General features: G+C 38.0%; 1 protein-coding gene across 4 annotated transcripts in view; it reads left to right on the top strand.

Moving 5' to 3' along the window:
* Nucleotides 1–13,904, top strand: part of LOC146490088 (uncharacterized) — a 53,218-nt gene extending 39,314 nt beyond the window's left edge. For 3 of the 4 annotated variants that reach the window (XM_085124218.1, XM_085123587.1, XM_085124900.1), the window contains exons 3-4: nt 12,210–12,337; nt 13,406–13,904. In XM_085124218.1, coding sequence (XP_084980344.1) covers nt 12,210–12,337; nt 13,406–13,681 — 404 coding nt within the window. In that variant the 3' untranslated portion in view covers nt 13,682–13,904. Of the gene's footprint in view, nt 1–11,627; nt 11,818–12,209; nt 12,338–13,405 lie in introns of all 4 variants that reach the window. The other variant, XM_085125618.1, reaches the window with a different exon arrangement.
* Nucleotides 13,905–25,169: the final 11,265 nt, after the last annotated feature.

Below are 25,169 nucleotides of genomic sequence, written 5' to 3'. Positions count from 1 at the left end.
CAATAACTCGTGATACGTAGCTGTAGAGAATCTGCAGGAATCATTTTTAACATACCAACCCGGAGATCTTTCAGTAAAGACCGCTTCGTGTACGTGCGTAGTTAACATTAGAGCCGAATTGACCTATTCAGTTGAGGTTCCTGGGGACAAGCGGACGAACTAAATGGATCATCAAAACTCATCTCTGCCGTAAGTAAAGCTAGCCAGACAGCTTAACTGTTTAAAGAATCAAGGCTTACAAATTGCGTTGGTTATATTGGGAATTTTCGAGTAGAATTAGAATTTTCTTAAGGTTTTGCCAGGTGAAAAGAAAAATCCGCTTCGACCTAAAAAAAAAAAAAAAAAAAAATTAAGGCTAGGAGGTCTTCGTAAAAAAACCTTTCGAGCGTTTTAAAGAATTAGGAGGTGTTTACCGCTAGCACAATAATTAGAACATGAGAGGTCTACATAAGAATAGGATTTATCTCCTACAATTATATATTTGGTGATTCTCAAGACTTAACATGCTTATATCTCAAGATATCTCTTATGAACGATAACTTAAGCACGTTAATAAGTGAAGACCAGCGTAACTAGGAGACTCCTAAGTTTACTTGTCGTATGAAAGTTATCGATTCGCAAACTGAGCTACGTTTTGTACGGCATACTCTTATGAATAATAATTCACACACACACACACCCAAAAAACATGAATGAAGTTCAGTTTATTTCGTTCAAATTGTTCACCACGATCAGTGGCAAAACCAATAAACGAAAGATTTGTTTAAATTCCACTGGATAAGCAGCTAGGCGAGAGAATTAAAGCAACAGTTGTTTTGATTTTCCTCGGAGAGTGGACTAAAAGTCTGTGGATCACTCCTCTCAGTATTCTTAATCACCGTAAAGGAGTCTATCAGCTGTCATTCACACGGAAATCAGCCCCTTTAGAGTGAGCACAAGTCAGGATTTTTTAGTCATCGGTTTTCTTTGAAGGCGGTATCTTCTGAGAATCATTCATGTCACGTAGCTACAGGTAATCTGGATCATTTTTAACAAACCGACACGGAAACTTCTATAAAAACATTTCGTGTACGTGCTTATTTAAAATTACAGCCGTATCGACCTATTCAGTTGAGGTTCCTGGGGACAACTGGACGGAATAAATGGATTAAAAACTCATCTCTACAGTAAGTAAGGCTGAACAGCTTAACTGTTAGATTTTACGGAATCAGGGCTTATAGTTTGGGTTGGTTACTGGGAATTTATTATCTTTTGGTGTTTTGCAGGAGCTATTAGGTTTTGCCGGGGTGAAAAATATCTGCTTTCACCTTCTAAGAAAAGAGAAAAATTAAATAAAGGCAGATCTTAGACTAGAAGGTCTTCTTAAAAAAACCTGTTAAGAGCTTTCTTGAAAATTTAGGAGGTAGTTGCTGTTAGTACAATAATTAGAACAAGAGAGGTCTATATACGAATAGGATTTATCCCCTAGAATTATATCTTTGGGGATTCTCAAGGCTTAACATATTCATATCTTAAGATATAACCGAACTTTTGTTATATCTCGAGGATGAAGATTTAGAACCTTTCTAGGGTGTCTCCTAATTTTATTCTTGAGCGATTTAAGACAAGCGTAAGTTAAGGAGTGTCCCAAGTTTATTTGTTCCGTGGCAGCATATACATTCCAAAGGAAAATAAACACCTGGATAACAATTGGATAGCTTAAGTCTGGATTGGAGTAACACGCATTGAAGTATGCAATATCCCTGCCTCTCACACAGTCGTTTTTAGCGGACTTGCATTACCTCCTCCCCAGAGAAGGAGGTAATACTTCAACTTCACTTGACAAAAAAAAAATAAATAAATAAATAAAAAAATAAAAAAATAAAAAAATAAAAAAATGGTCGCTTCCCGCAAATAGAATTGGCTAGTCGAGGCGGGAAGCGACAGAACTGGAGAGATGGTTGTCATAACAGCTTGTCAAATTGGAACAAAATAAAATAAATTATAAAATAAAATGAAAGGTAGCCATTAAGACATTAACGTATACATGTAGAAAAGTATAAATCGCTTATACAATACAAGGGTAGACATTACAGAGCAAATGCAAGAACAGTGTCGATGGTGCAATTTTAGCATAGATATAATAAAATAAAAACAAAATTAGCATTTGGAAGTCATTGTGAAAATGTTGATGTACTAGTTTCTGAATAATAATGGTAGGCGAATCAATGTAAACATTCTGAAGCCAGAAAATACAGAAACATATTGTGGGTTACTTTTTTAAAACGCTTACGGGGGATCTCGCGTGTAGTATTATTCAGAGATTTTCATAGATTTGGTCCTAATCTACTGATAGAATCCCGCACTACGTTTGTTCTGACTGAATGGTTTAACATAGTAATTACCAGCAGAGGAGGACCTTGTGTCATGAGAGTGAATTTGATTTGAAGGGCAGTAGAGATTTTTAAGGTTTATAAAGGTACAGAGTCATAGGCAACATGTGTATAAAGATCGAAACCGTCTCGAAGTAAGTAAAGCAAATTATTTGGCAAGATATTAGACGAAATAAACAAAGGAAGATTGTGATCTCTGTTAGGGAAAAAATGGCATCAGACGAAGGGTGCGCTTCTATAAGAGTGAGATTTTACGCAAATTTCATTTCGCAGCCTGTCTCCAGGCGATTATGCCGTATGACAAGTACGGGGCAACCAGAGATCGATAAATATTTAGTAAAGTACTTAGAGGGATAAAATGTCTCAGTCTCGCAATGATACCAATAGTTCTGCTAATCTTAGAGGCAACATAATCAATGTGATATTTCCAAGTAAGGTTCTTATCAATCAATGTCCCCATATATTTTACGTAATCCTGCAAGTCGTTAAGGCCAGCTGAGCTACGCTATTGGTGTTGGGATCAAATGAATGGACTTGCACTTGATAATTAATGTTTTTTTTTTTTTTTGGTAGGGATGGAATATAACAAAGTTTGATTTCTTGGTGTTTTTAAAATGTTAATTTATTAGCATGAAGCCAATTACTGACCTTTATCAATTCCGTGTTAACAACTGCCCGTGTTAACAACTATAATTTTAGTACGAGTCCCATTATACGAGTTTTAATTTAACTTCTTACACTACGTCTGACCTTTCACAATTGTTTCTTTTATTATTAATTATAGTTTGCACTTCTAGTTTTGCACTTGTAGGACTGTTACATGTTTAAAAAAAAAATGATTTATTGTGAAATCCTCTTCTTTTTGAAAAGAGTTTCCTGTTCTGCTAGCCTCTATAAGTGCCTACGTCACTCTCCCATATCACTCTGTAGCTCTTGCTTAGTCATCTTTTTCCGCGGGTCTTATAGTAAAGGCACGAAACTTTGCTACATAGTCTTCCCGTTTCCTTCCCGCGCTGAGAGTTTATGGCATGCAATTGCGGAGAGGGCACGGTTGTTCGAAAGCCGATTTAAACGCTAATCTCCGATAAACAGTTAATGGAGGTTTTCATCTCGCTCGATGAAAATGTATTTAAAAGCCGATATTATTAAGCCAAAGGTATAGAAAAGTCTAAGTCAAAACTGATGGCCAAAAGTCCTTTCGAAAATACTTATTGATAAGTAATTAAACTCAAATCAAACTTCACGTTAACCAAGGATTAGCTAAATCGTGCTTTGAGAAACTGGGCCCAGCAGAGCACTAGACATGCGCCATTTAATTTTTTTTAGATTTTCAGATACTAGTTTATAGGTTATAATTAGCGCGCTCTTAAAAAACAACGACAACTTCAATAACATCGCAAAAGGAAAACAACACAAAACCAATATGAAACTAAAATTGAGGGATTTCATTCTCGTCGGATTCTTTGACGCCTTGAAATAAACGAGAAAGTGTCCAGAAGCATCATTATCTTAATGTCCCGAGAAACTGTTTTACCAATCAAACCATTTTCGGAAGTTTACAGAGCTTAGCCTTCTTGAGTGTAATTTATTTTCTGTTTTCTCTGTAATTGGAATGTGTTTTTTTTTTCTCTGACGATTTGGGCTGGACGTCACCAATTTTGTGAAGGAACCCCTTGAGCTCTTAATTTGCATTTTGATTTACTTCAGTATCTGATCAAATAAAGCTGAACAAAGGAATATCTTGCAATAGAAAGCAGTGACTGTCAGTGGGAGAAACAATACGTGATATCTGCGTCAGTAGGTTCATAGAGCCCATACATGAAATGCCAAGAATATAAGCTGGTAAATTGCTTGATATCGGCCGTTTTTTAGAACATTGTAAAATATTTAAAAGTAATCTAAGCTTAATAAAAGCGGTCTGGCCTTCTCTACTTCCTTTTGCGATGTAGTCGCTGTTTCCAATTGCAGCGCGAAAAAAAAAAAAAAAATGAAAACCCCAAGCCGGGCCTAAAGGTAACGTCCCACTTCTCAGGCGCAGTGCCTAGTCAAAACAGGTATTGTTTAAGGCAATTTCTGGCTTGGATAATTTTTAAGAGCATTACAATAAAAGGAAAGAAAAATCTAAATTAAAAAAAAGAGGTTGCTAACTCATTTCGTTGCTGATTTTGCCCTACAACATAACTCTTTTATCGTGTGCATGTTCGAAAAGACTCACGTAGGTAAAACAATTTGATTTATACTGTATCATATCTTTCCGGATTGCTTATTTGTTGTTGTTGTTTTTTCGGTGACTGATCACTTAAATTCGCCCTGTTGTCTTTCTGGAGGGAGTCATAATGAATTTCAGACCAGAAAGCTGAAAATTTTCTGCACTTTCTGCAATGTAAGTGCTTAGGAAAAACACATATTCGTCCTGGTTTCGTGGCCCCGTTGTTAGACTTTGGACCTAATCAGGGCTCATAATTCTCAGTTTCATAGTTCACGTTAGATCCGACAGATGGAAAGTTGTATATTTATTTGTCAAACTTAATTGATTCAGAGGTGGAAGCCTCCATGCATGAGCCGAGTCTAATTATTATGCTCAACATATGAAAAGTTGCGTATACCTAGCCCTATCTAAAAGAATTGCGAACGTCATTCTTTTTTTGTAAAATCGAAGAACAATTCGGCCCACCTACTACAACTTCACCATAAATATAGCAAATATTGACTAAACGGATGAGGCCGGCACCTTTTTGGCACTACAAAGAAAGTAGATTAGTGCATCATGATATGCTTCATATTGTAAATCCCATTTACGGTCGTTTAATTAGCTGATAAGACGACATGTCGGTCAACAACCGGAAGCCGGATTGTGGTTTACGTAAAGCAGGTATTTCTCAACTGATTGCCGTTTTACAATCGGTACTTCATGTTCGTTGATTAACGTACAACCTATTGTGTTTTAATTACGCGGGATGCCCTGAGGGGGCATACCGTGTCTAAAAACAGGTCGATTTTTTTTTTCTTCCTCGTAGCTACAAATCGGTACATTAATTACGCGGGATGCCCTGAGGGGGCATACCGTGTCTAAAAACGGGTCGATTTCTTTTTTTTTTTTTCTTCCTCGTAGCTACAAATCGGTACATTAATTTATTCATTAAACTCACCCCTCTCCTACTCGGGGTGTATTGTTCTGATTGTCTTCAACAGAAGCAGCCCAATCAAAATCCATTCTTGTCGCTTACATCGCGAGGGAGGGGACCCACTCACCCCTACCTGTGTGACGTCAACGCATCATTTGATCTATTTATAAAAAACAGATTAAATTTGGCACCATATTGTTAACATGTTCTGGACTCAAGTGTGCCGTTTTCAAACGGAAATTTCACCATTTTGAAGCGGCAGATCGAAAGAATAACTTCTAAGAAGCATTCGACATTTAAAACGGTGGAAATTGGTAAATTCCTGGCGAAGGAATCGTGCTTTGTTTGACAGTCTTAGACCACGACGCGAGACTGAAAAGAGGTCATTGAGAAGCTTATGTTATCGTAATAGAATTTCAAAAATTTCCGGTGAAAGTCTGAGTCGCGTAACACAAGGAAAACAACGTAACGCGATCGTCGTGACTCAAACTATTCCATTAGCAAGGATAGATTTATCAATCGGCGAAGCATACAGTTGGAATAAATGAATCAGCCCCAGCATCACGCGTAATGCCAGTGTAGCAGGCATCTTGTTTATTCATTAAACTCACCCCTCTCCTACTCGGGGTGTATTGTTCTGATTGTCTTCAGCAGAAGCAGGCCAATCAAAATCCATTCTTGTCGCTTACATCGCGATGGAGGGGACCCACTCACCCCTACCTGTGTGACGTCAACGCATCATTTGATCTATTTATTAAAAACAGATTAAATTTGGCACCATATTGTTAACGTGTTCTGGACTCAAGTGTGCCGTTTTCAAACGGAAATTTCACCATTTTGAAGCGGCAAATCGAAAGAATAACTTCTAAGAAGCACCCGACATTTAAAACGGTGGAAATTGGTAAATTCCTGGCGAAGGAATCGTGCTTTGTTTGACAGTCTTAGACCACGACGCGAGACTGAAAAGAGGTCATTGAGAAGCTTACGTTATCGCAATGGAATTCCCGCAATTTCCCTTGAAACCCAGAGTAGCGTAACACAACGGAAACAACGTAACGCGATCGTCGTGACTCAAACTATTCCATTGGCAAGGATAGTTTTATCAATCGGTGAAGCATACAGTTGGAATAAATGAATCAGCCCCAGCATCACGCGTAATGCCAGTATAGCAGGCATCTTGTTAATTCTCGCGTGCTAAACTTTAAAAGAAACTCACTTTGACCAGGCTACATCGAGTTTCGTGACAGTCCGAGTGACGTTTGTATTAGATCCCGAGTTTCTAAGGAAGCCAACAGATCGTTTCGGTAAATTATCTGTTCGGAAGGCCCTTAATCCCCTACAATTTTCTAAAGGGAAATTTTACCACGAACTTTCGTGATATGGTAAATTTAAGGCCTAGTGTTTTCGGATTGTTAAAATGTCGTTTCGGGTACCGAAAAAAGGTCACCTAAGATTTTCGGAAAGGAAAAAAGACCTAAAGTTTTCGGGAAATGGACAAAGATGCCATACTAATTTCGAAAAGACTCAAGTTGCCCTAGAATGACCGAACAGACAAAAATAGTATAGCGCGCCCTAAAATGAACTTACAGAGCCTTAAAGGCACTCCAGATAGCGTTTCGAAGGATTTGAGAGAAAACTGTCGTTGGGTGCCCCTGAAGTCAGAATACCGGAAATTAATTCAAGAAAGTGCTTGAAGTGGCTTGGCATTAAAACTACTGTTTCCGATTGCTGGGCCAAAACAAATATTAACTTTTGGTCAGGAGGAAGGTTATTTGTTATTAATTAGCTTCAGATGTTTTAGAAATCTTTTATCGTGCTATTAGGTCAAGTCACTGACTGCGCCGTCCGGTTTGATATGTCTCAACGGTCAGGGAAATACCTGACTGTTTGTTTCCGGGGTTTCCGGTCACTATATCCTGGCAAAATTCAAAGATATAACTTTCAAGCATTCTACAGGAGAACCCCTCTTATTATGTACTTTAAGACAGGTGAAAAACTTGCAAACAGAGTGAGTGGCGGACTTCTACCAGAAGTCATGGATCATTCATGGAGAGCAATCGAAAGCATTAAAAATGTTTATTTTCCTTTTAATTAAGAGCCGAGTAAGGTTAACACCTCTCTCCAACCACTGAGTCTCGGGTCAGTAATTTTAGTTTATTTTCCGTTTCTCTTGCCAATACTCGCAAAGTTATCCAGCTTGTTAGTTTAAACGGCCCTTTAGCTGTTGACATAGCTGGTGGCATGTTGAAAAATAGTCGCTACTCTCTGCCACGCACTTAACTGAAATCGAAAATTGCTGTAAAGGTTGTGGAGAAGCCCATTAACCCACCAAAATACCTTGCAGTAGCAACCTTAGTTTGTTAAAGGAGCTGTGAAGTGATCTGAACTGAGGCCTTCATGGAGCGGAAATGAATATCCGTTAAACAGGGATGTATTTAGCATTACAACCGCAGTGATCTTCCCAGTCGACGTGGGAAACAAGAGTGCAGACTAAATGCATACACAGCTTAATACTTCGGTAAGTGAACATGACTTAAGTTTTGCAAGGAAGCTAATCATATGCATGGGGATATTTCCGAAGCCCCTTTTTTAGACGAGAGGTTCTTTAGATTTAATTATCTCCCTTGCGAGAAAAGCTTTCTGGCTTCACTCAGCGTAAGCTTGCGCTAGTTGCGGTAATTTTTGTTAACTTCACTTCACTCGGATGTGGAGTCCGTTAGATAAATTCAGCTGGGGAACATAAAAAGTGAGAAACTCCACTAAGCACACTAGACCACTCGCCAAATTGAACCGGAAAAAGACCTCTTTGATAAGGTACGTAATTCTCAAAAGTGCTACATGCTCGTCTTTAAGTAGGTGGAGTCGCAAAACAAATTTGAACAATGCTCGTACTCTTAACAAGAGAGAAAACGCTATGTTCACCGATTCTCGCAAATGCTTGCACTGACGAAGAAGAAGAAGAAGAAGAAGAAGAAGAAGAAGAAGAAGAAGAAGAAGAAGAAGAAGAAGAAGAAGAAGAAGAAGAAGAAGAAGAAGAAGAAGAAGAAGAAGAAGAAGAAGAAGAAGACGAAGATAAGAGAGGAAAAGAAAACCCACCTATACTCTTGGAAGGCGTGTTTTCATTCCATAAAAAGATGGATTACAGCACTGAGGCAGTCTAGTGAGGAGTTCAACGGCTTCAGTAGTTACCAAAGAACAATAACTATCTCCTGTTCGACCGTCTTGATTAAAACATACGCCTTAATCACGCGAAGCGTTGGGATCGTGTCAGATGCAACTGATGGGGCAGATAACTACAATTTTATTACCCCACTATATAAAGACAAAAACATCATGAAATGATTTTGGAGATAACTAGATTTTAAGTTGCTCGTGTTGGACACTCGCTTAACACAGCGGAGAGGCAACAGGAATCTAAGTAGTTCTTTTTTTATTCTTTGACGGTGATTCTTCACAATACTACATACTGTACTCAACTCAGTTCTCCTTAACTGTTTTGCTTTGATTTCACCCTTCGAGGAGGCCCAAGCCAAGGTTAAAGGAAGTAGGCAAACCTGTCCACAGCACAGCTTTTAACTCTAATCTTTGAAAAACAGAAAAGTGTCAAACAATCTGGAAAATGTCCATCAAAATTATCGAAAGGAAATAACAACTGTATTCTAAAATTAAAGTTAAAACACACACTTACATTAGCTTCACAACACACGCAATATTTAGACTCGCAATAACTTCACCGGAACAGTGACAATTGCATGCAACGGAAGGAGCACATCCATTGTTGTCTGAGAAGTATGCTTCTTCCACTTCTAAGAACAAGAAAATGTTAGTAATAGCTTCATTAACTGCCGACCAAGACTACGATCGTTGAAAAGTTATTTGAAAAGACCCGTGGCAAAAAAAAAAAAAAAAAAAATGTTCGCAAACTCTTGAGTTCCAATATCCAAAAGTAAATTCTCCTAACTGTTTTCCGTATATTTTTAGAGGCACTAGTTGGGAGAGTCTGTTTTAATGCATCAGTCATTTCCAGCACTGCACACTCCCCCAGGGCTGACCGGCCCCGTTATTCGGATTTTTGTAAAACTAGGTCGGCTAATGCCCCACGGCTGGGACTGAAGAGCTGTTTAAATGCCCGGCACGGTACAGCAAACACAAGGCCAAGCTAAGTCTCAGACGGTCATATGTCTCCGCCGGTATTGCTCTAGTCACCGTTAGTACTGTGCATCTACCATCTCATTTTTGTCCTCCCTAGATATAGTTAACACAAGTTTGTCGCCTTTACCGACAAAACAAAAACGGAAGCAACAACAACAATGATGAGTTCAACAGGCTCTGAAACAATTTCTTCAGTGGTTACCAAAGAACTATAACAATTTAAGGTTTGACCGGTCTTAATTAAAAAATAAGTTTTAAAAGCGATTGCCGGAATCTTGTCAGCAGCTGCAACTGACGGATTTCCTCGCCGGATGATGACAGCCTTACCCCCCACTAGAGTTTGAATGCCATTTCTTTTGACAGCAGTATCAGAAAAAAAAAAAAAAATAGGAAATATTTCTGCAGGTAAGCAGCTTTTACGTTGCCTATCTCGCTCTTGTTAATAAATGCATTTATGACAGTTCGTCAGAAGTCTTTGTTTCTTACACTTCTTAGAAAGAAAGAAGTCAGCCCTTCCTGTCCATTTTGCCCCCCTCCACCCTACCCTTAGGAAGGCCTCATGCTAAGGTAACCCGTTGGGCAACTTTTTTGGGAAAGCAAATTAAAGCTTTCCGAACACGGCACGAAGTGCCAAGAGGAAACAATTCTAACAAAATTTCGCATGACATTTTTTTCTTTGACACATAAAACTAGTGCGCCCGTTTGTTATTAGCAAATGCATTTGTCAGTTAAAATTCGGACACGAGTAACAAAGACAGTCACTGAAACTTGTCACAGGAAATTTGCTCGAGCGGTCCATACATTCACGATCTACTCAGGCTGCGAACGCAGACGTATTTCCGGCTGTGTGGTTTTGTTGAATCACTTTACAACTGTGACTGAATAGATTCTGCACTAAACAAGTACACGTCCAACCGGAAGTGAATATTAGGGACTTTAAGATTAAGGCCTATGGTTTCCTTTGTAAATCGCAACCGTCGACCCGCGGCAGTTTACAGTTCGGAGTTTGCCGTATGTACATCAATCAGGGTTTAAGATTAAGGGTTACTTTCTACCTATACGCATGGCTTACTCTAGACTGTTCACAGCCCCCCTATTTTCCCGTGGGATTCTAGAGACCGGTACGCTTCGATGGAACTGCCGCTATCTTGGTTTGTAAAAGCGAGCGAGATCTGGGGAGAGTGTCTAAACTACCGAGGGGAAGGGAGTTTCCCCTCCCTCACTATACTAATTGCCACTCCCGCTCCCCTCGGTAGTTTAGACACTCTCCCCAGATCGCGCTCGCTTTTACAAACCAAGATGGCGGCGATTCCATCAAAGCGTACCGGTCTCGAGAATCCGACGGAAAAACAGGGGGACTGTAAACAGTCTGTAGGCTTACTCTTAGGAAAGCAAGATGGCGGCTGCGAGGAGGATATTATTCTGAGGTAGCTGTTGTTGTTTTAAATTTAATTATTGTTATCTTGTAACTGAATCAAACAAATCTCTAATTCATCGAGAAAACTCTTTAAAGACAGGAAATTTGACGTTTAAACGTGGCTTGATAGTTTTAAAACCCGCGAAAAACTCTGCCGTAATTCACTTACTTCTAGACTTTGTCCTTGACGATGAAACCTGAACCTCAAAAGGGACGGCAGGATCGGAGTCACGTGACTTTTAGAGTTTTGCAATTTGCGGGAAACTAGGAAAAGCATCAATCTTAAGGGGCCCTAGTCAGCCACACCTTTGTTTTTGTTTATATGCGAGAGTTTGGCTTTTATATTTTAATCGGAGCATGTCGAAATGAACGAAATCACTGTGAAACTACTGAAGATAATGAAACATACTTTCAGGAACACAACTTACAGTAAAGCACATAAGATTTCGCTTCACCATGCAATATCAATAATTTCGATGGCATCGAAAATGGCGGAGGCTGACTAGGGTCCTTTAATTGACTTGAAGTTTCACACGCGCCGTTGTATTTTTCTATTCTCAGGCTGTGGTCGTGTTTTTGTTGACGGCCTGTTTGGAGGTCAACCCTAAACGTCAGACCTCGTTTTATCTTAGCTCCGTCTTCAGAGCAGAGGCTTTAAATTGCACAAATGGAAATGCCCTTGGAGTACTTTGTACAGATTCTTCTGGAGATCGCCGATGTACATTAAAATGGGAAAGATTCACCAACACTGGTAAGTACACGCACATGACTGGTTAGCCCGACAAACTTGTGTGCTTGAAGTTGAAGACGGTGCCTCCTTAAAGAGATATATTTGTACAGTTTATGACTATCAGGGAAAAGTAGATCTTACGAAATTTATTGGGATCCTATAAGGAAATAATTAATTGTCAGCTAATCACAGAGCGCAGTTAAGTAAAACCAAGGCAACTGACTCCGCCTAAAATTGAAAAAAGCTCTAGTGCGCACGTAATGTACAGCACCCCGTCCTGAGATCATCTCACAAGGGTATTAAACGATTCGGAGAATATAATTGTCCAACCTCCGTCTCCAAAAGATTATGGTGTAATAGAAACCTAGTTGGAAGATGTTTTTTTAATAACAATTAAATACTATTTCATTAAGGATTTCAGATAATGAATTTCGAAGGAAGGCCGGGATCAAAGTGTATTCAATTTACTGACCCACGCAGCGGAATTCAGTACGCACTGAAAGCAGCTAAAGAAAATCAAGATTGGAAACTTGTGTTTGAGGTGAGTAACGCTCATGAACGAAAACACTGTTCCTTTCTACTTTACTGTTAAGCTCTAAAAAGAAAAAAAAAAAAAAAAAGAAAAATAAATAAAATCTGACGTTTTTTAATTCTTTTTAGCCTGGGTCCAGATTGACGGAGCCCTCCAATATTAAGGGGTATCTTAAGGAATGTTTCTTAACAATAGCCGATAGTCATTCCAGCAAAATACCATTATTAAGAAACAATACGTTTAAAACATCTTAATTTAGGAAGACGAGGGCTTCGAATAATTGGCCCTTGGGCCCCGTAGCTTTTGGGTGAAAGCGGCAGTAAAGACAGTAAACTGCAAGCCTTAGTTAAGCTAATGTCAATGTCACAGAGGACAGTGTGAGCTCATTCAGTGTTCAACTTTTTTGGTTATTCAAAACAAATCAGGTAAGATTTGCCTGATCTGGTTACTTTTGAAAAGTTTGGGGCATATTGGCTGTGACTACAAGTCACCACCGACAGCTAATGTGAAATGCCAGGAATCTGCACCACTTGGTTGCATCTGATTTCACAAATTAAGCGCTCAGTTTTGGCTAATTCATGGATCAGTGATTCAAACCTCTTCCAGACCCTATGGGGAACATTTGGCCAAACGGTCTCGTAAAATATAAAACACGAGAGAGGGTGTTTCATCAGATTTCCAGACATTGAGAAGTGGGTGGAAAAAAAGTTTCTTAACCAACTTTTTGGCGCTTGGAAAAAAACAGTCTTTGGAGTGTGTGATATATCTTCTCAAAACATAAAATAACTCTTGGGTAAATTCAAAGTAAGAGCTCGCCAATTTTATGATAATTAAGGTCACATTTCCAAACTTCCTTCACGGTAGTAATTAATAAGTTCGAGTGGATTAAATATTACCGGTTAAAATACCCTCAGATATCGAATTCACAGTAACATATCGCCCTTGACGGTGAAATTTCTATTCGTTTGATGGTTGACTAGTTAACACCTCAGTCACTAGAAGAGTACCTAGAAGAGCACTGATTTGTTTCTAACATTTCTTAAGTACGTTTAATAACATTTCCACTTCCATTCACAGCAACACCAATGCAGAAATACAAGTGACCAGGCTTTTGCGTTCAAGTTTGTTAGGACCGGCAAGAAACAAGGTCTGCGACGATTCGTATACCAACCCACTCTTGTTAACGAAACGATGTGTATTGGAGTAACCCGTGACTGCAATGAAAACTTATCTCTTATAGAGACAGATGATATTCATTCAGAAAGATCTTGTAGATTTATAAGGTTGAAATCAAGCAAGACACTTAAGGATTTTATCAGCCTGATTGGTTTCCCTTTCTATCTATTTTCTTAGAATAGTTGTGTTGTTCTTTCCTGTTAATGTACTTTGCCAAAACCAGTTCTCAACTCTGGTTTGGAATATCTGGCCTCCTAAACATGTTTACAGCATACTGTAAAATAAAGTAAGGCGTAATTTGAGTGATACTCGTAGAAAAGATGTAGAATAAAGTAAAATTGATGTAGAGTTGACGTAGGGAAGGACCAGTTCCTTAAAGAATAAAGAAGAGCTAAAGAGATTCCTGGTGCCTCCTCTTTGTTTAGCCAAGCGAGTTTTACACTATTTCTAAAATAATACTGCACTTAGATTAGTCTGCCTTAACTGGTTTTCTTTAACTGCGCGGTGTCTACTTGAATTGACAACTTTTCTTTAAATGCAATAGGTGTTTCAGGTTAATTTCAGTCAAACCTTCATGTATCACGTTTTCTCAATACTGTGACTTATTTACTTGTCGTCGTTGGAACTGTTTTGCTTAGTCCTCGGGGTTAAAGTCCGTTACAATTTTTCGCCTGAAACTATTACCGACTATTGCTCATCACCGGAACATAAAGACATGCCATAAAAGTTTGTCACTTTGATTTTTGAACCTTTCTTCCGTCACAATCATTGGAACAGTAATGTTTCCGTATCAACCCGGAAATTATCCCACCTATTTCAGAAATACAAAACCGAAACTTCTGTGGAAATTTCTACCTTTTACTGACTGACGGTTAAGAGCAAGCGTTTATGAACCGCTAGCTATTTTAAGCGTTTTTCAACCTTGTGAGCTACGTCGGAAAAAAAAACCCTCCCGTGGAATGGCAAGCGGATGATTCTACTCACCTCCCCGGTGAAGTGGCTAAGCGTGGTTGCCTCGGCTTAATTCCCGTTCAGGACAACATATTTTTCTTGTCATGTGAGGCGTGTGTCGAAAGTCACGTGTGAGATTCTCAATGGGGGGGGGGGGGGGGACAATTTTGAAGGTTGACGGTTACATTTTACCGATTTCGATGGTTGACGATTATGAAGGGGAATTTTCTTCCATGAGTTAAAGTTAATACGAACTTTTGCGTCAGTTAATATTGACAAATTAATAAATTGACGTCAGTTTTTTTATGCGTCTGTCCTGTTACGCAGAGTGGATCCGCACACTACTTTGACAATGTTTTAAAAATAGACGCATGAAAAACTGGCGTCAATTTGTTTTTTTGCTATAACAAGGAGCCAGAAGGGACAAAATGAAGTTAAAACGCGGATTAAAAATGCGAGGAACTTACATTTCAAAATCTGACGCGACCAAAATTATAAACTTGTCTCGCTCTCTTATTGGTTAATGGAAAAAGGGGGGACTTTCTATTAGCTGAAAAGTGACAGATTGACGTTTGGATTTCTTCAAAATCCCGTTCGTTACGTCAGCATCAACATCGCATAAATTATGTATTTATCTGTCTGTTTGCTTATTTGACAATGAAAATTACCCAATGCGCGAGTGAGAATTTCTGCAGTTATTGTAAAATGTTGTCTGGAGGTTGAGTTTTGGTCAGAAACACGTTATTAATGTAGTTAATCATTAATATTTTGAAACTACGGCCCAGTTATTCAAAAGCCTGATTAAGGTAATGCTGGATTAACAGCAACTTTGGTTCGAGTTTAATTACACGACAATAAAGATTTTTCAAAAAGAGTTTTGTCCCACAGTTTTGACGGTGACTTTTCTTTACCACTAGCTTAAAATTAGAGTTGAAAAACAATTTTAACGACCGAGCAGGAAACCTCTGTTATCTTTTAACCGTGGATTAACTTTAATCGGCTTTCGAAAAAACCGGGCCCTGAAGTACTTCCAAACCGAAGATAGATGTGATGTCAGTTTGGACGATAATTAAGTGGAAAAGCCGCATCATCAAGTGAATATATTTGGGGACATAGAAAATGGTTAAAACGATTCTTTGAGAGCCAACTAGTCCGGAAGGGATGAATAGTTGAGATAGTGATATTTGAAACACCTCAAAACCATTTGACGGCTAATAATAACTGGGTTTTTTTACGGTTGATGGTTACAGTTGGCTAAATTTTAGGTGGTTTGACGGCTGACAGTTAACCCCATTGAGACCCTCCTTTTACACAGTGTTACTGTGAAATGTATATTTATCTATTTGTGTGAGCTACAGCAACAAGACATAAATGTTATAAGTACAATTTAAACCAGATTTAATTTTTTTGAAACAAATCTTAATTACATCTTTTTTTACCTCTATATAAAGGACAGGGCAGGGACGTTAGCTTAAATTTACATCTAAAGTACTAAGTTTGTATACCGCCTTTTCATTTATCGAGTCTGACATGTCAAATGTTCTGACTTCTGAATAGCACAGCCCGTACATCAATGTTTCTTTTTAAAAATATAATACGTTAAAGTCAAGTTTTGATTTACAATAATCAATATATTATTCCATAAGTACAAAGAAACTCAGTTCGTCAAAACAATCCACGTTTAAGTTTTGATGTTTTGAGTTTCGCATAATACTAACAGTATTCTCGAATAAAACCATGTTTAAAGCCAGTGTAGTTGAAAGCCTGAACTTTTGCAAAACACTTTTGTTGCTATGAATTTTCAAATGTAATGCATACTAAAACTGAAGCGATTGACAATCATAAATCTATCGCTTTAGTCACAGCGGTTACCAATAACACGCGACCTACCGCCTTCAAAAGAGTAGGATAAAGTTGCTTTTTCGTGGACGTCAATCAAAGAAAAGCTGTTGAAATATTTTGAACTCTGATAAAATTCGAAGGTAACCCGGCTAACTTAGGCCGCGGCTTAAGACAATCAGTGGACCTCCAAATCTGTTTATAAGTGGTTTATTTTACGTAGATAAACAGTTTTTAATGTTTGGGATGGAAGCCCTCTTGTTACCGTCAGCAGCAGAAAATGTTTAGATATGACTGTTGGCAAAATTGAAAATGGCTTAGAACCTGGTTTTGTTAAACACCGTCTAAACTGTCTTTTAAAAACTGACCCTAAGAATTTTACCTCACTAAGACAAGGTAAACTTAATTTGAATTGATTTCCGAGCCAGATCAAGGGAAAATAAAAGGTATTTTGAATTAAAAATTTTTATTTTCACTCCATGTGATAATTCGCTCACTTGCACGCATCGCTGATTTTACAAAATAAACCTGTAGCGATTTCAAATGTTTTATAACAAAAATACAGCTTTACCAAAAAGACTTCTATTATAGTATTTTCTTAATTCAGTGTCAGTACAAGAATCTTCAAACGTTCAAGCTTTCAAACATGCACACGTGACATCACCTGTCACTCGTGTATAAAAGGCTATTTCGCTGGGTTACAATCTTAAATGCCAGGAGTAACGCCTAATTCAAGATGACGGCCATTTTTATCTTCCATAAATTAGCTGAATCACCGTTTCCTTTTGCAGGTAAGTTGTTAGTTCTTTTTTATTTTATTTTTTTTTTTATTATTCTGAGCTTGATTGATTCTTTGGATATTTTGCTTACGATTTGGTGTATTAAATCAGAAACTGGTTGTTATTGCTGGTATCATTTTAGCACCACACGTTACCGCGTTCTTTAAATATTGGTCACTGAATCAGGTTCTAAATTCAAAGAGCTCAGAGTGCATTTTTAGAGCCAAAGGGCAAAATGTCTTTGAAACTTTGAATTAATGCGCTATTTTTTTTTTTTTTTTTTTTTTTTCTTGTAACCAGTTTGTGTAACCAGCTGTTTTCTCTTGTTTGTGGTTAATACGTTACTCCAGTCGGCCGTCATGTTGAACTAGCGTAACAAAAAATATTCCTCCATGCAGATTAAGAAGAAGGTCTTTCTTGACGTTTAACCCAGGCCGCGCAGTCTTTCCAATTGTATCGATTGTATCGAACCAAGGAGATCTTTCCAGTCTTGCTTCTTTTAACTATGGTACCGTTCCTCTTCAGTGATATTAATATGTGATACATCTCGGACTCAGCTGACGAGTTATTGGACTGCAGGTAGACCCGCTTAGATGTACCCTGCGAGCAGAGGCCCTTCGATCTTCCTAGACTTATCTAGGAAGATCGAAGGGCATTGTTCGCTTGGTAGCTTAGATGTAAAGAGGAACTTTCTCTCCAATGGATATCGGTTGCATGACGGCTGTAAAAGAACTTCTATGTACTGTAAACCAAAGTTTCGCATTTTCTTTTTTTGAAACCGGTTGTGGATAGACTATTTCCGGTATATTAAAATGCTAGCTTGGCTACGAGGTTCAGGGAATAAAACAAAAGAAATTAATTATTCATCTCTGAACCTCAAAACAACACACTTATTAAAACAGACAGTTACAAGCTGGTTATATACCTACCCGCAAATAGCTGAAACTAGTCGAAGCGGGTAGGTATGTCTATACGTACTAAACTTAACACAAATAAATTTGGTGTTTACAAATTGACTAAAATAAAAATTAAATAAGTAGTAAACAAACAAGTGACGCAAAAGGGATTCGCTAGCTGATAGAAATTAAAGGATTGTTACAAAGTTACAAGCTTTTTCATTATTTCAAGAAATAAAGAAGGTGTAAGGTAAGGATTTCCTTTTTTTAAAATGTTGATTAGTATTTCATGTATTTGTTTTTTGAATAATTTTCTGTTGTCAGACTTTCTAATATTATCCGATAAAGAATTCCATAGCCGTGCACCAAATCGAGAAAATGAATTCTTTAGTTGATGAAGACGTGAAGATATGATATAATGAAATTTATTTTTGTTTTTCTTTTGTTTTATTTCCCAGAGCCTTGTAGCCTAGCTAGAATTTTAATACAACGGAAATGGTGTATTAAAATGAGTATAACGTATGTTTTTTTATTCATTTATTTTTTTAGCTTCAATTGTCAAATAAATCAGTGAACAAGTTTTGCTTGCGTTAGAGTAAGCGTCCTGTAAATCAAGGGAACGCCATCATGAGACATGATTCTATGAAATTTCTTTTTGTTTTGCTTTTGTTTTATTCCCCCAAGCCTCGTAGCTAAGCTAGAACTTTAATATACCGGAAATGGTCTATTAAAATAAGTATAACGTATGTTTTTTTTTTTTTTTTTTGGTTAGCTCAAATTGGTAATTGAATCAATGAATAAGTTTTGCCTGCGTTAGAGTAATCATACTGTAAATCAAGGGAACGCCATCATTATTTGTTCATATTTCTGCTTTCTCACGCTCCCTACTTCTTGTAAACTAGAATGGATTGGGAAAAAATGATATTCTTTAACCTAATACTTGGCTTAAGCAATTGCAAAAGGAAACTCTTCAAAATTACTTATTCGTTAGTTTCAAACTATTCGGCTCAGTCTAATTACTCTTTTGACGTCACACCGTCCGCCCCGCCAGCCGGCTGATCATGATTCATCCCACGCAGGGCGGATACGAGAAGTTTGTTATATATAAACTTGAATCGACAACGGCGCCGTTACAGAATTGAATATGGTTGTTGTATACCCCCTATACAGTCGGGCGTGCATTCTTTCTTTCTTTATTGTTTTTCTTGTTGTCGTTGTTGTTGTTTTATAGTAGCACTCAGAAAATTATAGAGCAATCGGAAATCGGATGTTCACTCTCAATCGACAAATCGTACCCCTTTTACAGGGTTTCTCTTAAGTCTGTAAATTATGATTAGTATTTCATATTCAAATACACTATCAATGAATATCTAACAAATTAACAAAATAGAAATTTTCTATGATTAAATTTTGGAGCTATAAAAAGTTTGTAAAATTCCCTTTTGACAGCAGTTTTATTCCAGGGGGTTACTTCCTTATAAGAGGCTAATGGGGATGTGCCGCTGGACGGGGTCGCATTTTCACAACTGGATTGACTAGAATGGGGTTGCATTTTCAATAGAGTTACTAGAATGGGGTCGCACATTTTCGGATTTTTGGGGTAAGAAAATTCTAGGAAGATTAGGAATGCTTGTACTGTATGTGAAAAGTAAAGTGTTCTTCATTCAATTTGAAAAATGTGTCAATCAAGGCATTTTACGATGACTTAAAGGATTGATAAAGTAGATGCATAAATAGAAAGTGACTTAGTTGGTATCACAAGATGGGGTCTATAACTGGCCACAAAATAGACTATAATCGGGCAGCGGCTCTGAGAGGCCAGCGGCACATACCCAGCAAAACTAAACCCAAGTACCCCCCCCCCCCCCCCCCCCGGGGGAGTTTAATAAACTGACCAGATTTTATAGATTAGTAGATATTTGACTGGCAACAACTGACGCTGGTGCAAGGCTGGAGTGCCTTACGTTCGATATTAGATATCAGTTACAAGCAGAGTTTTGAACAGCTTAGTTAGTTTAGATACCGTACATTTAATGTTACCTCCCCAATGGGGTTTTCAAGAATAATAATTTAAATACTAAAGTTAGTAATAACTACACAATCAAAATTAATCAAATTTAAGAAAACATTCACAACATTCAGTCTAAACTTTATAATCGAGAAAAATACTAAAAATAAATGAAGTTCAGGAAGTATTTACAAAGTTGTCCAAAAGCTTATTCTTTAAGATACGTATAGTTTCTTTATGTTTGCATGTAGCAGATGTGTTAGACTGCACGGTTTAGCAATACACAAGTTTACAAGATTACAAGAGCGTAAACTGAATTAACGTTCGCGTTTAATTATCCAAAACGTGCTTAACACGATTTATTTCAACAAGTTCAGAGCCATACACGAAGAGACTAATTTATTAAATATGGCAGTCATTAGATGTCAAGTGAGAATCTATGATGTCTCCCAATCCTTCACTGATGTAACAGGCGTGATGGTTATACCCAAAAAGTCAGCTTTAAGTTTGTCATCCTTTGAAGCAATTGACGGGTGTTCCGGATAAAAAAAACCTCCTGGGAAGTTGAACTTGAGCCAACATCGCAGTCGTGGTATCGATTAAGATCCGTGGGATATCCTCTGATGTAGACTTCTCATATTAGTTGTCTCTCGCAAAATTAACACGTCACGCTCATGTAAATGTTACATGTAAATGTTACAATGTTACGCATGTGCATCACGCCCCATTCACTCATTGATGAAGCATGTAACTTGTTTCCTTTACGTAAATCCGTAAACGTGTTGTATGGTTTATGTTTTCTGCATACTGATTCACTCGGTATGCATGCAAGTATCACTTGTAAAACAAATCCCTGATCCCTGCGTAAGCACTAGTTTAGCCTTTTAATGGTACTTCAGAAAACCGGTTGGCGGATCGACGGCTGTTATTTGAGGAAATCTAAGAACAAAATCAATCCACTCAGAGTTTTACAGGTGTTGCTCTAGGTAAATAGTTTTTCCTTTCCGGTTTATGCCTGGTTTGTTGTCGGCATAAGGGCGCATTCTTCGAGACTCGTAATTCCGGAATAGGCCGAATACACGGAATGTACGGAGTTCATGTTCTTTCAAGACCTATTCTGGTTTTCGAAATTAACAGAATAGTATGCTGAAAACTGATAGCGGAATGAACGGAATACAGTCCGCTTAAAATAGGGGGAGTTGTATTCCGTTTGGAAAGCTTTTCGTTTTAATGGGAAGACCTGGAATTGTATTCTTTTGGTAACTGATATTCTGTGTATTCTGTCATAACTGAACCCGCATAAAAATAGCCAGAATTGTTCCAATACTATGCACCCAAGTCAGTTTTGGCAGAGAAAGCGAATTACTGGAAGGCTGCTACAAAAAGCTAATAAAAGAATGTCTGGTGTTAAATACAAATTTTACTAGCTTTAATATTATTCTTGAAAATATCAGTGTGGGAGGAAAAACAGGAAATATTGTATTAAGTAGCTTGCACTACACAATCTTTATGAGTCGAGCTTGGGAGAATTCGCTCGGTGAGGAGACCAGAGATGACGCAGTGGTGAGGCAACTCTTCTCCCACCAATGTGACCTGGGTTTAATTCCTGGATTCGCATTCATATGTGGGTTAAACTTGTTCAGGTTGATTCTACTCCTTGCTCCAACAAACCTAACTAGTACTGTAGGTTCTTCCGCTCAACATTTCGATGTGTAACTGGGTATGGTTTTGCTCTTCGTATCAGTTAGTAAACATGGGTTTAGTTTTTTAAGGGATTGTACTGATAAAATAAAATTAATCAACCACTTTATTTAAGGACGGTGCCTATTAACACCAAAGCATTTTTGCAAGGTTTATGAGTATGCGGAAAAAGCCGATCTTAGTATGGAAATCCAAAATGAACATTTGGGGTTACCACGCATTTTTTAGCCGGAGATAATTAAGCAACAATATTCTAAAAAACATTAAAATACAAGGCAATATATGTTTTTTTTTTTTTTTTAATTGAAGATTTAGTACCTCTGAAAAATGCATGGTTAACCCCAATTTCCTTTTTGGATACTAAAAGCACTTGCTAAGTTCTGCTTTCCCCGAATAGATTTAAACCGCACAAAAATATCCACCACACGTGGGAAACGCGAATATCACGAGATGCGCATAACGTATGCGCAGTAAAAATAGTAGTAGCTCAGAGCACTATTGGGGACACTTTCCTGATCGAATTGGAATTCAGAAGTATTGGTTTTTGTGGAGAGGGGAAAACCGGAGTACAGGGGAAAAACCTCTCGGGGAAAGGACGAGAACCAACAACAAACCAAGATGTTTTGACCGCCTTTCGAAAGAGAGAAAGAGACGTGTTCTTTCCTATGTGTCCGCGAGAAATGTGTAAATTTTATACCCGAAAAGCTGTGCATGCCTTTATTTTCTATAACAAGAAGAAGAATGAAGATAGGCTCATTAAGTTACGCGCTTCCCAGGAAAGTGTTGGGTCTTATCGTTCACAGTTTATGTCTTTTACGTAATAACGTTTTTTCAATCGAGTGTATACATTAGATATGATAAAATGATGAAAACGTACGGACATCAATGATATACGCAAGACTTGAAAACGGGTCGGAGAAATAACGTATTTGTCATAAAATCTGACTACGAAATTACGTCACATGAAAATGAACAATTCATCACTTTTAAAGAACGTCGTGACAAGGGTATTAAAAAGTTGAGAACTGAGTCTGTAGTCCGTCATACTTTTCAGTGAAAGTACTGATTTAATGTTTATTTTAAAATTTAACATATTTAGTATATCAATCAAATCTCTTTTGATGGTACTATTCAGGAATAGATTAAAGCTCATCCTGTATGAACATCCTTTCGGTTTTTTATCAGTTGTTATTTCTTTTAAAAGTTAAGGTTCAAAATAACCAAACAAACAAACAAATTAATAAAATACCGGATAATCAACTAGGAGGGTAAGAGAATTAATCAAAGAAAGCTTGTTAACCTGGAGATAGCGAGCCACGTACTGCTCTGTGTATCACGTTCTTGATCCTAGTTTTTAAACTGAATGCATCTGTCAACAAGCTGCATTTACACAAAAATATGCACTTCAGTGTGAGCATTCTTTTCTAAACAAGGGTTGCAGATGTGATGAAGAAGGTGGAATCCTGCGACAATAACTTGTTGTCAGTAGATTTCTGGGTGGGGAACTTTGCGGAGGTAATATGAACCCGTTTTAACTGATACCAACCGACCTTTGTAAACTGAGATTTCATGTATGTGCCTATTTAACACAAGAGCCGAATTGGTCTATTCAGTTGATCGAGGATCCTGAGAACAAGTGGACGAACTAAATGGATTTAAAACACATCTCTGAAGTAAGTAAAGCTAGACAGCTTACCTGTTAGATTTTAAAGAATCAAGCTTACAATTTGGGTTGGTTATATTGGGAGTTATGATTTTTTTGGTGTTTCGCAAGACCTATTAAGGTTTTGCAAGGTGAAAAAAATATTTGGTTTCACAAATTAAAGCAGGCACGTCTTAGACTAGGAAGTCTTCGTAAAAAGCTTGCTAAGAGCTTTCTTAAAAATTTTGGAGGTGCTTACAGTTAGGACAATAATTAGAGCACGGGAGGTCTATATATGGGATTTATCTCCTTCAATTATTTCTTTGGTGATTCTCAAGACCAAGACATAATAGAAAGAGGAAAATTTAGAACCTTCCTATAGGGTATATCCTAACTTCTGATTCATGAACGATACCTTATAACAAGCCGAACTGAACCGTCTCCGAAGCTCACTTGTCGTCAGTTACTTGGCAGTTGTCGATCGATTCGCAAAGCTTAGCCAATCTGGGATTGTTTTGTAATAATTTATAAATATCATCAATGAAGATTTTATTTCGATCGAATTGTTCATCGCGATCATTGGCAAAATCGATAACTAACGAAGGATTTGTTTTTGTTCAAGCTGCGCCGCGATATTCCTTCTATAAATTTGATTCATTAATTGACTTGTTTTCAAATTTCGCTTCGAATGACTGGAAAAAAGACATTTTGTCCTTGGCAAGGAGAGTAGCAACTGCATAAGTTACGTACGTAACTGCGATGGTCGTTCACTTATTCAAACAATACTTAGGATACATATAGGTGAATCTAGCCACAGGCTTTTATATGGAAATTTTTACAGGCTATCCTCACTTTTTGCACTGAAATGTTTTTCATTCTTTGCAATGTACCAGTAGAAACACAATCTTGAGGGAGGTATCAGGATTCCTTGGGATGTGTTTATTTTTATTAGGATCGAAGGCAAACTCGCAAAACATTTCATGCTATGCAATATATCTCTTCGTTTTTATTTCCCTTTTTAAAGTCCTCTGCGCCAGCCAACGGGGCCGATTAAGTGAGTCAGTTATGCATACTCTTTGATCGCCTACGTGATTTAGGTAAGTGCAAGTACATAACTCAATTGTTATGTATATACATATCAATAAGGAAACAATCTGCCTATCACTTGCGTTCAAATGATGGAATTCTACTAGACTTCCCTCGTGGGAAAATGTTGCAACTATTTGGTGATAGTGTTTTGCCGCCTCGGCTCCCGCGCTGTGGAATGCTTTACCTCTTGCAATACGGAAATCTAGATCACTGCAGCATTTTAAATCCTCGCTGAAAACTTATCTTTTTAAATTAGCTTTTGATGCTTTAAACACCGAAAAGGCGTCTGTCAGCGGTCATTTACACGGAAATATATAACTTCCGAGTGAGCACCAATCTCGTACCCAGAGTCTTCAGGCTTTTTGGTCAGCGGGGCAACGCCGGGAAGACTCTGGGGACATCGAAAAAATTCAATTTTTTTGATTGGCTGTTCCGTAACGGTTTCCATTGTTTTACCGCAGAAATCCTGCGGTAATAAAATTTGATGTCCCCAGAGTCTTCCCGGCGTTGCCCCGCTGACCAAAAAGCCTGAAGACTCTGGGTACGAGATTGAGTGAGCACGAGTCATGATTTTTACTTTATCGATTTTTAGGTGTATTTAGAAGAAGTTGTATTCTTGACAATAATTCGTGACACGTAGCTGTAGAGAATCTGCCGAAATCATTTTTAACATACCGACCCGGAGACCTTTATAAAAACATTTCATGTACGTACCTAGTTAACATGGGAAAAGCCGAATTGATCTATTCAGTTGAGGTTG

Source organism: Pavona decussata, unplaced genomic scaffold, assembly GCF_977016875.1.
Source record: "Pavona decussata unplaced genomic scaffold, jaPavDecu1.1 SCAFFOLD_1, whole genome shotgun sequence".
In the NCBI taxonomy this organism is placed as follows: domain Eukaryota; kingdom Metazoa; phylum Cnidaria; class Anthozoa; order Scleractinia; family Agariciidae; genus Pavona; species Pavona decussata.
This window is presented reverse-complemented; position numbering and strand designations above follow the sequence as displayed.